This window comes from Charadrius vociferus, unplaced genomic scaffold, assembly GCF_000708025.1.
Source record: "Charadrius vociferus isolate BGI_N301 unplaced genomic scaffold, ASM70802v2 scaffold444, whole genome shotgun sequence".
Lineage (NCBI taxonomy): Eukaryota > Metazoa > Chordata > Aves > Charadriiformes > Charadriidae > Charadrius > Charadrius vociferus.
In genome coordinates this window covers 2,363,203-2,375,514 of record NW_009648242.1, presented here as the reverse complement: position 1 = coordinate 2,375,514, position 12,312 = coordinate 2,363,203, and the positions used below count along the sequence as shown (strand labels likewise).

Sequence of the window (12,312 nt, the reverse complement as noted above, 5' to 3'; positions counted from 1 at the left end):
CACCTGTGCCCTCTTGGCCGAGGAGGCTGCCTTCCCCCTCACCTACACCATGACCCTGCACAAGGAGCTCCAGACCTTTGAGTGACTCTTCAGGGTGGTGTATGTGCCCCAAAATGTATACTGTGTCCATGTGGATGCCAAGGCACCGGCTCCCTTCCGGCAGGCAATGCGGCGCCTGGTGGGCTGCTTCCCCAACGCGTTCCTTGCTGTGGTCTATGGTGGCACCTCCCGCCTGTGGGCTGACCTCCACTGCATGAGAGACCTCTTGGCCTCAGCCATGCCCTGGCGCTACTTGCTCAACACCTGCGGCCAGGACTTCCCCTTGAAGACCAACCGGGAGATCGTCCAGCTGCTGAAGGGTCTCAGGGGGAAGAATGTCACCCCCAAGGTGTTGCCGCCCCCTGACATCACTGCACGCACCAAATACATGCACAGGGAGGGTGTCGGGCACAACAATGCAGGGCTGGTCACCCCTTAGCTGCACAGGGCACCCCCACCCCACAACCTCACCATCTACTTTGGCTCCGCATACGTGGCCATCACCCAGCCCTTCGTGGCATTCGTACTGCAGGACCAGCGTGCCATTGATCTGCTGGCGCAATCTGAAGACACCTACAGCCCCGATGAGCACTTCTGGGTGATGCTCAACAGGATCCCGAGTAGGGCATCAGGGCCAGGGAGGGCACAGGAGTCCCCACCCTGGCATGTGCTGCCACTTGCCCTTTGCATGGTTCCAGGCTCTTTGTGGTGGCCACCATGGCTCACCTCTCCATGGAGGTGTTTCCAGCTGTGGCTCTTGTTGTTGCCCACCAGCAGGTTGTCGCCACTCCTGTTGTTTTACATGGAGAAACAACCAGGGAGATGACACCCTGTGTTGACAGCACCAGTGGCAAGTGGCGAAGGTGTACTGAGCCTCCTTGAATTTGATGTCCTGGACATTTATCCGCTTGGCTGAGCTGTCTTCTGGGCAGAACAGCACCCATTACCGGGTAAGGGAGGTCCCAGGGGTGGTGGGCCTTGCAGTGTGATGGGTTCAGGAACGCTGCATGCCTTCCTGCTTAGCAGCAACTGCCCTGCCCCATGAAGACCCAGGGATGCAGCTTGGCATCCACCTGGCTTCCACCATCTTTAGCCGTACTGTCTCACTAGTCTCACATGTACTTCCTTGTACTATCTTGCTTCTCCAAAAGCCAGCAAAGGGGGTTGTGAATTTCCAGGTCCCTGTCACACACTGGTGGGCTGCGCACCTTCACTTGTAGGGGAGAGGGTATGCACTTGCCCACCTATACGTGGCTCATCCCAAGCCTTGCGTGTTTCCCAAACGTAAATACATAGCCCTGAAGTCCAGCAAAGCCATGGTTGATTTCAATCAGGTCTTGCAGAATAATATTCCCAAGGGTGAAGTGTACACCATTCCAGGCAGATTTTGGAAGTACAAACTCCTGTGCACCAGCTTTTAAAGTGCAGGAGAAAAGCTTGGGTCAGTTGGTGGCACAGAAATGTAAATAAGTTTTCCCCTTCCCTAGAGAGAGATACCAACGAGGAAGCCCAGGCTGCTTCAGGGGATGGCTGGAGATTAGCCTGTTGGTAGCTAGGTTTCAACCAATGTGTTGATTTGATCCTGGAATCACAGGTACAGGACTTGGAAGGTCAAGGCAAATCAGGCAGCCTTTTATGCTGCAAGATTTCCAGCCCAATGTAGGTTTATGTGCGTGTTACAGAAATGCCAAAGCAGTGGCTCATTTTCTGTAAGCTGCCTATGTTTTTCTTCGTGGTACAGGATCGCGACGCAAGAGGAAAGGCAGTGGGCTGTCTCATGGAGCCAACACATACAGATCAGCTCTCAACGGAATTGCAATGGCAAAAAACTGGGAAGAGCTTAGTGGAGGAGCCTTTGTGCTGTGAATGAGGTCCAGGCTCTGAGGCAGTCAGTGTTTTCCTGCCTCCAAACCTCCGCCACCAAGGGAAGACATGAAATTAAAGGTGTCGGAGGGGCTGGCCCATCTTTCTGGTCACTTGTATGTCTTTTCACACCCGGGCTGTGCAGTTCTGCTGGTGGCTGTTTCCAAGACCCAGTGGTGGCAAACTCATTTCCAGGGCTATGCCCAGTACTGCTGCCCGTGAGGTGGCTCTTTACCCCTCTTTGTTTTCGGGGACAAAACTTGGCTAACCTCGACGGAGTGGGAGACGAGACCTGGACAATGTAGAGCGAGCAACTCACGCTGAAATTTATATTAACTTTCACCATCAGCACCACCTTTCAGACAAACTGCATTTATAAGAATAGGACCCCAGAACAGCTTCTGAATCTGAAATCAGTTGCTCAAACAAATATTTAAAGGTCAATGAGGTAAATGAATTTTTTCCCCAGTGCTGAGCTACGCATTCCCTCACTCTTTAATTAACTTACAAAAATGCCTAGTTTACTTAATTTGGGAGATGGTGAATAATGCAAAGTCAGTAGTTTTGTATTCCTGGAAGGCAGTACCTTCCAGTGTTTTTGTGTATGTCCTAGGGTCGTTCCTGTTTTGTCTGTCATCTTTCTGCTTTCCCACTGTGTCAGCATTTTCCAAGTCTTTCTGCACACCACATTTACTGCCATCTGTTATAAACAGGTTTTTAATTTGGGATGGTGCTGCACATCCCAGGCCATTTAAAGTGTTTATCCCCTGCCATCACTGCCTCTTGTCTGTGATAACACTCTATCAAGTGTTATCTTTAGTTTAATGCATTCTGCGGAAGAGTAACATTTTCTGAATTTTCCCCAGGACAAACCCACACTTTTTGGCATGTTATTTTACTTGATAACAGCCCAATATACAGAGGGGGAGAAATAAAGTCATGAAGTTCTGGTTATAGCTGCCACATATCTCTGTTTATGGCAAAGTGCTACAGTGGTTCTGCTGTTAGATCATGCGGTCGTTTTGCATCAGATATAAAAGTCCTGACTCGGTATTTGAAAACAACCATCCTTACTTAGCAGGAACAAGCTATCCTTAAAAACACCGAGCAAAGCAAGCGAACAGAAAAAAAACCCCTGATGTTTAACCTTTCTCCCATCCAGTTTCTCAAAAAAAAACCCCCAACTCCAAACCCAAACCCACCTGACATTATATGGTGCCTTTAGGGTCTCGTTTGTCTTTCACTGCACTTCTTTTCAAGCTCACAAACAAAATAATTGTTGGGTTATGGTAACTGTAGGGGTACTGTACTTGTTGCCATCTAAGAAAGGAACAGAAAAAAACGAAGTAGTAACAAAATCTTACTTTGTTTTCACTTTCATTTTTAAAAAACACCAAGGTTGTGTTGATGTCACACTCTCAGCTACTGTTTTGGCACTGGGGGCTTCTTGCGTGTGCTGCAGTCACCAGGTACAATTGTGCTTTACAGAGCTGCTGGCAAATAACCCTGTTTAGGATTGTAGCTAACCAGCAAAATAAGTAGCTTATATTAATACACATTTTAAATGAAGTTATGAAAATCAGGAAGATGGGCTAATTAGCCTTAAAGAAAGAGAGAGGTCAGAACTGGAGATTAAAACGTCAATTTTATTTTTTTTAAAATCATATTTGAAGGGCTTAGGTTCCCTGTCTTTGTACAGGTCCCACAGCTCCAAACCAGTGCTATTGTACGTTTTGTACAAGCTCTGAAAGGCTTTGTTCTCATCTCACTGTAAATCAAGGAAAGTGGCTGTCTTTTCAGTACACAGAGTTAGTACAAATGACAGATAATAATACAAATGTTATGAAGGTGTTCTCACAAAAAGCTGCCTGGTTCCTTTCCTGCCACTCATACAAGTGTTTACTTTAAAAGGAAAACGGGAAGAAGCAGGAATAACAGGTTTTAAATATCCCTATTAAAAATCTCAAAGAAAAACACTCAAACATGTTTAGCTGTTGGAACAGCTTACCTTTTGCATCAGCTATGATTAGGCTATTACCGGGTTTATTAGTATTTATTAGCAGTAATAATATGTAATACTGGCATCACTGTCAGACTCCCCACCCCCTGTGCGTGCAACAGAGATTGACGAAAGTGGCAGAGTTTTGCTGGCGAGGAGGGCTGTCCGCTACAGGGGGGGCTCTGGGGTAGGGGCTGAGCTTCAGCGGTGCGTGAGCAGCACGGAGCAGCGATGCCCCAGTTTGCCTTGTCACCCCCTTGGGGGGGGGGGAGCAGCCGGGTCGGTACAAATCCTCTCCTTCCCGTGGAGGTCACTGGTCACTGCCACCAGTCAGTAGTGGCACTTCTACGTTTGTTAAAAAGCTCGAGTGCAGGGTACCCCTCTGCAGTAACACTGCGGTAATTCTTTGCGTTTGAGCAAGTCAGTCTTCTCCGTTGCTTTCAGCTTCATTAGGAGAAAGCAGAAATAACGTCTGTGTTTTTTTTATCTGCTGGCATGCACGTTGGCTCCCCAGACGTTGCATGTTCTGCCGTTTGACAGCTCAGGTACAGCGTTGGTCATTGCTTGCTGGGCAGGAAAGAGTAAAAGACGGTTAGTTTTTTCCAAGCAGGCAAATAAGTTATATACAAGTGTCTGTGCTACGGTGAGAAATTGGGGCTTTTCCAGCTTTTCTTAGCGAAGTGGTTTGTCTATCAGGTGGCAGTTACTCCGACCATAACATTGTTTTGTTCTTTAACAACTGATTGAGCCAATAAGAAAGATAAAATTTACTGAAAGGGGTGAGTTCATAGAAAGCTTTTACCATTTTGTACCTTTGCTTTTCCTTTTTAGTTTTTTTTCTTCTGTATTCTGAAGGCCGTTTTAGGAGGTACTTCAATAAACTTCTTTCACTGAGTTGAGTAAGATACTGCAGCACAGATCAGGCAGAGAGGATTCTCTATCTGTATCTACCTGATCAGCTCTTGCTTTCAAAGCCAAAGACTTCAGCCCACGGTGACGGTCTGTTATAGTTGCTGCTTTGTGCTGAAGATACTGAAATTCCCTTGACTCACAGCAATTGCCTACACATTGCATACGTGTTGCCCGTTAACTCTTCAGCAAATTCCAAACACTGTGTATTCAGCATTTCCCCCTTAATTACTTAAAATGGATGTTGGCCAGGTTATAGCAGGACTTGATCATTTACTGACGAGGAGTGGTCCTCTTACCAGTCTATCTCTTAGAAAGGTCCTGTGAACTGCCTAGACTTACATATATTATTATATAACATTATAGGTTATAATAGAGTTTCAACAACTCCATCCAGTTATGTCATGCCTGAATTTGTTCTGTTAGCCTCTTTTCTTAAAAAAAAAAAAAAAAAAAAAAAAAAAATAAAAAAAAAAAAAAAAAGGAAAGTATTGACCACTAAATTCATGTGAAGGTACTACGTGTCGGTGGCCCAGTGTTCAAATAGCCCTTGGAGGACAGTGCTGGTTGGGAAGGTGACATGAGTACATGCATGCAGTATCATACTGAGGCTGTTGCCAAAAAAGGGATTTTATTTTTCTAGGTCTCTTGAGCTGACATCTTGTTTATGTCATAAAAGCTGCTTTAATGAAGAAACTTGACAACAAGGCTAGCAGCCAGGCATCTGTTGATGCATATTCCTAAGTATTTCATCCCAGTTCTGTGGAGAAAGGTCCCAGAGAGTGGACATAAACCTGAACACATAGCTGTTAAAAGAACTAATTACTTGATTTTCTATTGTCTAATTACAGGTGTCCCAGGCTCCATGCCCAATGCATTATGGGAAGGTGACCTGAAAGCAGTGAAGTGGATTGATATGGAAGAGAGCCATGGAGGTTGTCATGGTAATGTGTACATTTTTCTCCAATTCTTATAGAATCATAGAATGGTTTAGGTTGGAAGGGATCTTGAAGATCATTCAGTTCCAACCCCCCTGCCATGGGCAGGGACACCTCCCACCAGACCAGGTTGCTCAAAGCCCCATCCAGCCTGGCCTTGAACACCTGTGGGGATGAAGCTGCTTCTTCCTGTTCATATAGTGCAAAACACTCGACTGTTGTTCCTGTACTGTTATAGCCTCTAATCATAATGTGATAGTCTTTAGATGGCACTTCACTGGAAGGAAGACATTAAAAAGGAGTCATCTCCTTTGTAGTCCATATGTGAATGACAGTAGCCACGTAAACAGTGAGAAAGCTGGAACAGTTGCTTCTTCATCAGGAATTTTATAGAATATATTAGCCTTGGAAAGGGGGGTATTTGGCAGCACTTAGGGCTCACTTGAGTTAGCTGACTGTTTTCTTGGAGGCCTCGAGGGAATTTTCTCGCAGGTGGGTAGGAATAGCCCACGTGTATGTCCCACGCTGGGACGCAGATGCGCTAGAGCCAGCAGCAATGCGCAGGGCAGGTGTCCTGTGTGAACTTGGACAAAGCCCAGCTCTCAGCTGGGCACTGATGCCTGCCAGAGCCACAGCTGATGAGGAACCTAAGGAACTGCAGGCTGACAATCATGGTTGAGCTTTGAGTTTTTCTACTTCATGTTACATCATGACATGTCATTAGTAGTAGATCCGTATGGCACACTTAATTCTTCAGTCACTGGTTTGTACATTATGTACTGCTACTCATTCTGACATATCCAAGTGGGACGAGAAAGGGAATGCCAAAATGCTAATAATACAAATTTTATTTCAAGAATTCTTAATCCAGAATATAGTTGTTTGTGTTGAGGAGAAAAATTTTGAGAACTTCAGTCAGTTTCAATTATAGCAGTTTTACATTGGCATAACTACATTGAAATAAGTGAAATTACACCAATATCACCCAGAATTAGGTAGTGGAAAATCTAGTATTTGTAAAAGTTTGAGTTTCTCTTCACTGACAGAAGGAAATTCCTATTTGCTATGTTTCATCCTTCTCTGAGAAAGAGTCTCAAGTAGTAACACTTCCTTTCTGAGCCATCTCCTTTTTTTGCTTACTATCTATTCCGATGTAACTTTCTTCCTTTCATCCCATTACTCATACTTATTCCCATTGGATGTCCAGTAGGCCTTTTAGCATGTTTGTTGTGTGGGAGATTATTTATAGTGGCTTTGCAGATAAAACTTCGCAAAAATAATTATTCAGATCCTTCATTCTGAAATTGCTTTTTCCTTTTTCTTTTGGCAGGCCATTATGTCAGAGGCATTTGTGTGTACGGAACAGGTGACCTCAAGTGGCTTTTTAACTCCACCTGTATGTTTGCAAATAAGTTTGAGCTTAAAACATACCCCTTGACTGTGGAGTGCCTGGAACTGAGACATCGGCAGAGAACCTTATCCCAGAGCGAGGTTCCGGTGGAACCCAACTGGTACTTTTAGCTAGCAAAACCCCAGGCTACGACATCAATTCCAGCAGTCAAGAGAATAGCAGCAGCAGCAGCGGCGGCGGCAGCAATCTTAATTTCTGCTGTGCCAGAAAGACAAACTCGTGAGATGGGTTTCTTTGGGATGTTCTGTAGATGCAGCTCCAGTCGGCTTGTCTCACCCTGCCTGCAAACCTCATCTTACCGTTAACACCTGGAGGCCAAAGCAGAAGAGATCCAAAAAGAGACAGCAGGGTAAAGCTCCTATTGCAGCTGGAGGAGCATTCCACTTTTGCCATTTTTAATGGGCAACTTTTGCATTGCTGCACTGTCATTTCTATCTTGTTCTATAAAAATGTAAACAGTCATGCATCTCTGGCACTTCTTCTGTCTAAAAGGCAAGTGTGCACATTTGGTAAGCAAAAAGGTAATGAGTCTCAGTGAGCAAGATATTAAAAGCAGGACCACAACTGCTGGCTATACATACAGATACACTTTTGTCAAAGATACTGATATTTACCGCGGAGCACTGATGGAAAAGCACTGGAAATGGAATAAAGACACTGCACTTCTCAGATCTTACCTGTTCTTTAAATATGTGTTGGGACAAGGTTTATAAGAGAAGACAGCATCTATTACTACATCAATGGGTGTGGTTAGAAAAATCCGATAGGCTTTGAAGGCACCAGAGCCCTTCTCCACATCTGAAAAACGGGGGCTTGTGTATTTGCCTTACTTGGCCAATTAACAGAACTGGATAAAATAAAAAAACCTCTCTACATGCAGATTTTGGCCCACCAGTGTCCTTAGATCATCATGTGTAAGGACACAGAGAGAGAAATGAAAAGCAGGGAATGAAGTAGCAAGATGAATATTTTCAGGACTGAAAGAGCAGTAACTGAGCTTTGGCAATAACTCAGTAATTCTGTGTCGTATTTTGATATGGCATAAGTCTTCTTCCCAAGTATGTTTCCTTTCGTCTTCATATAATGGTTAATGCACGTAACCTTGGGGATCACTTCATCACAGCCCTATTTTTATTCCCCAATAACAGCCACTAGAGGGAGGCCATCAAATATCTGAGCAGATTTTCACTTCCAAGTTTACATAAACCTTTAAAGCACACAAAATCTCAACAGACTAGGCATGCCGCAGAGAAAAAAAAGTGCTCAGGAATATTTTTATATGGCAAACAGAAGGCAACCATTACGGGTATTGGTATTGTGTCCTAAAAAACAAATCAAAGAAGCAAAACTATGAATACTTCTTCCTGTAGCTATGACAGTTGTATTTACGGGGCATTTTAACAGCACTGTTGAGTGACCTGATTAGCAGCACAGGGGCTGTATAAATCGGGATGCCTGAATCTAAGGAAATTGTGTGTGTTGCTCTCCTGTCTCTCTTCTGAACAAGCGAAGATGGTTCAAAGAGTACCTCTTGAATAACAGCAATTTACCATCAACTTTATTAAACCATTGCTAGTTTCAGGGTCTTCTAACAAACTGAATTGCAACCTGCAGCAGTTCAGAAATGACAACACATCATATTTGGGCATCCTGAAGCACGGCTGGTAACCCCCAGGGAAGGGTCTGAACAGGCAAGATCTGCTTCAGTCAGCTTATTCTGCATTTATAGCTGCCAACACCTAATAACAGATCCCTGCAGAAAGGCACTGAGAATTTACCTCCACAGCAGAACTTTGGTGGAAAACCTGTTCAGTTTTTTGGGGGAGGGGAGAGGAAGAGGGCTTTGCTAACTTACTGCCATGGTGGCAGCTGAAGAGAGAAGTATTTCAGAGAGAGTCATTCTTTTAAAGAGGGAGTTTTAGGGTGTCTGACTTGAGAGGTCTGGAACCAGCCCCCCTCCCCCCCCTTTGTTTTACTAAGCTGAATAATCCCCAGATTGAAATGTCCCACATAAAATAAACACATTGTCACCATTTTATGTGATTATGTAAAGTAGCACAGAGTACAAACAAGATTACTTTTCATTGTTCAGACTCTGCAGGCAAATGGCAAAATATCACCCAACAGCAGAAGCAGTAAGCTTGGGAGTTTGAAAATACAGATATAAAAGGGTATTGTGCACTGAGTCTGGACACATATAGGTATTTTATGACTGGGTTATATTACCTGTTTAAGTAAGAACCCAGAAAAAACATCACAGCTGGTTAGCCTATTGAGAGACCTAGAATGTCCAGCCATGATTTAGAGGGTTAGGGTTTTTTCATGAATGTTATGTTTTTCTGGAAGTCAGTTAATTTGTTTTCATTGTGTGCCTGATTTTGGGGTGCTACACCTGTCTCATCAGCCTCTTTTTTTTTTTTTTTTTTTTTTTTTTAAAAAAGAAAGAACATTACAACTAATCACCACTTGTGAAGTGATGTGGAAAGAAAAGAGGGAACAGAACAACTTCTGGCAGCCAGGGTCAAGAAATGCAGCTGAACCACTGGGACCTAACGGTACTAGCAGTACTTTGGAATAGCAGTAAAAGACAGGGAGAGATGAGAAACTGGAGGAGGTGGCTGGTCAGAAGGACATTAAAGAGAGTTAGACTCCTCTGCACAACAGTAATGACAGTGATTCAGTTCAGCAACTGTGGTGCACCTCCGTAGAGGGCGCTTGCAGTCCCGCATCTGTACCTCCTTGTTTTCTACAATTATGGCAAGGGGAAAAAAAAAAAGAAAGAGTAACCTCTTTCCCAGGGCAGCTTGTAGCTGCCTTTCCGAATCAGTATGAACAGTGGAGCAAACTTTTCAGTTCTGTTCTGTCACCCACTCAGAAGCTGACTGGGATGGGGTGTGTAAAGATCTTACTCCCTCTCAGGGGACTTCCAAGCAGGTCAGACTTTCCGCTGAAGTCAGTTTGACTTGCCTAGACAACCCACTGGATGCCTTTCTGCTTAATGAGTTCCTAAAGACTGTTATACACCTCACCCGAGGAGTCAGAATACCACTGTAAGATTTAAGGCATGTACAACTGCAGCCTTTTGACGCCAAGGACAGTGAAATGAGCCTGGGAACAGGCTGTGCAGGGAGGCTGTGCAGGCTCCATCCTTGGAGGGGCTCAGGACCCCACTGGACAAAGCCCTGAAGTCCTAACAAGTACATCTGCACAGGCTGGCGTCACTTTGGGATTAGGATTCATGCCTGTGAATGAAAAACATCAGTCCCCTTTTGTCAGCCTTTGTATATTCCTAACATTAAGGACATTTTTACACACTGTATGACACTGTATGAGCAATGACCTTGCAAACTTCTATGCCTGTCCTAGATACTGCAACATTTTCCCTTCATCCCCTAACACTTCAGGTGTTCAAAATACTAAAAATGAGAAGAGAAGGAGTGTTCATTCCTCTTTTGTCACTCTATACGTGAGGTAGGGAGGAGAGGATGCTTGGAGGTGCACTTCTGCACCTTCTGTCAGCGGTAGGGAAGAGATATCACCATTGCTTCACCCCTTGCTGGCTGTTGTCTTAGCCTTAGACTCATCAGCTGGATTTGTTTAACTGGTCTATTAATGCAAGTAGGTGGTCGTGCAAGACACGGAGTACTCTGCTATGTGGCATCATAGTTGGGCTTACAATGGGACGTATGAGCTGGCAGGGCTGGTGCTTGCTGAGTCTCAAATTAAGTGGAACTTTCTCCTGCAGGGTTTTAAAGTTCCTGTTGGATGTAAGAGTTGAGAGTTTCTTTCCAAGCTTTCACCTTCCTAAGATAGATTATTTCTTCAGGTCCACTAGGCATCGTCAAATGCTTGTTTTCCACCCCACAGTGCAGCATCATGAAGTTAATACATGAGGTGAGACACTCGTTCTCTCCCAGGGCAGCAGATCAGGCTGAGCTGGTGCAGTCAGTGCTCAGCGCGGGGTGGCAAGCAAAGCTGCTGCTGACGGAGACCCTGTGGCCACCCATTCCCCAGAGCCAGCCAACACCAGCAGGAGCTGTGGTTTCAGCCTCACGCAACGCACGTGGCCGCAGGTCTGCTGTTCCCCATTGTGAATAACTTGCAGGTTTCACGCTATTTCCCTTCCAGCTGAACACACCCGAGTACTCCCGAAAATCCCCCACCCCGCAGGAAGATGTACGTTCTGTGTGTGTGCGCCTGCAGCATCGGAGGTGTGCAGCCAGAAATGTCCGGCAGAGCGTGCCAGGTTGTGGCAATTGTGAAAGAGTCCCCGAAGGCACAGCTGTGAGAGCGGGTCCAAGAAAAGCTGTGCCTCCTCGCGTTCGCGGCAGGGCTTGAGCCTGCTATTCCAAACGGGGCATCTACACAAGTGCTGCTCTTAGGGCTCCGGTCTAGAGCCCTGAATTAAATTCCCTGGCAGCAGGTCCACGAGCAGGATTTTTTTGAAGAGAAGGAAGGGCAAGTCTTAGACCTAGCTTGTGGCTTGATGTCTGGCAGCAGTGCTGGGAAAGGCAGCCTAAATAGCCGGCTCCCAGTCCTCCCCTTCCCACTCCTGCTAGATTTGTCTGCATCCCAGCTGTACCAATTCCTCTACCAAGAGGCCAAGCGGTACTTGTGCCAGCCCAAAAGAAGGGGTAGCAGTGATGATCCCAGGACTAGGAGCCAGGCAGCTGCTCAAGTTGAGTCTAGTGACAAAAAAAGAAAAAAAGGAGAGTAAACAGGGAAAAGAAAAAAAGCGAGGCTTACCAAGGTATGCTTTTAACTTCACTTAAGGAATGAAAGTAACGTGAACGTATTCATGTTTGCAGTTTTACCACTGCTATCAGGTACCACCTTAGTGGTCATGTAGTAGCCAACTAATATGGGTCCAATAATGGACCTCCTGCAAATAAATAACAGAAATGGTATAAAAGAAAGGAGAGGTGACACTGAAGTTGCAGAACAGAGCAAAAGCCAAGCATGCTTTAATGGGCTTGTGGCCTGCTTTGGTTTGCTCTCTTGCAATATCCCACTCCTTTGTTAAAGTATGCTGCATTGTCCTGCAAACTTTGTCTCACTTAATTTGTGGGCACCACAGCTACCACAAACCCACCATTCTGCCACCCACAACTGCCAGACTGAAGCTTTGATGCAGATGAATGAATCGTCGTGTA

At 45.2% G+C, this 12,312-nt stretch overlaps 1 protein-coding gene across 1 annotated transcript; it reads left to right on the top strand.

Moving 5' to 3' along the window:
* Window positions 1-4: 4 nt before the first annotated feature.
* LOC104285716 lies at window positions 5-7,269 on the top strand (the record flags this gene model as incomplete). Its single annotated transcript, XM_009884201.1, is given in 3 exon segments — window positions 5-659; window positions 5,662-5,754; window positions 7,079-7,269. Coding segments are annotated over 3 exon segments (939 nt in total), but the record flags the coding sequence as incomplete, so codon positions are not given.
* Window positions 7,270-12,312: the final 5,043 nt, after the last annotated feature.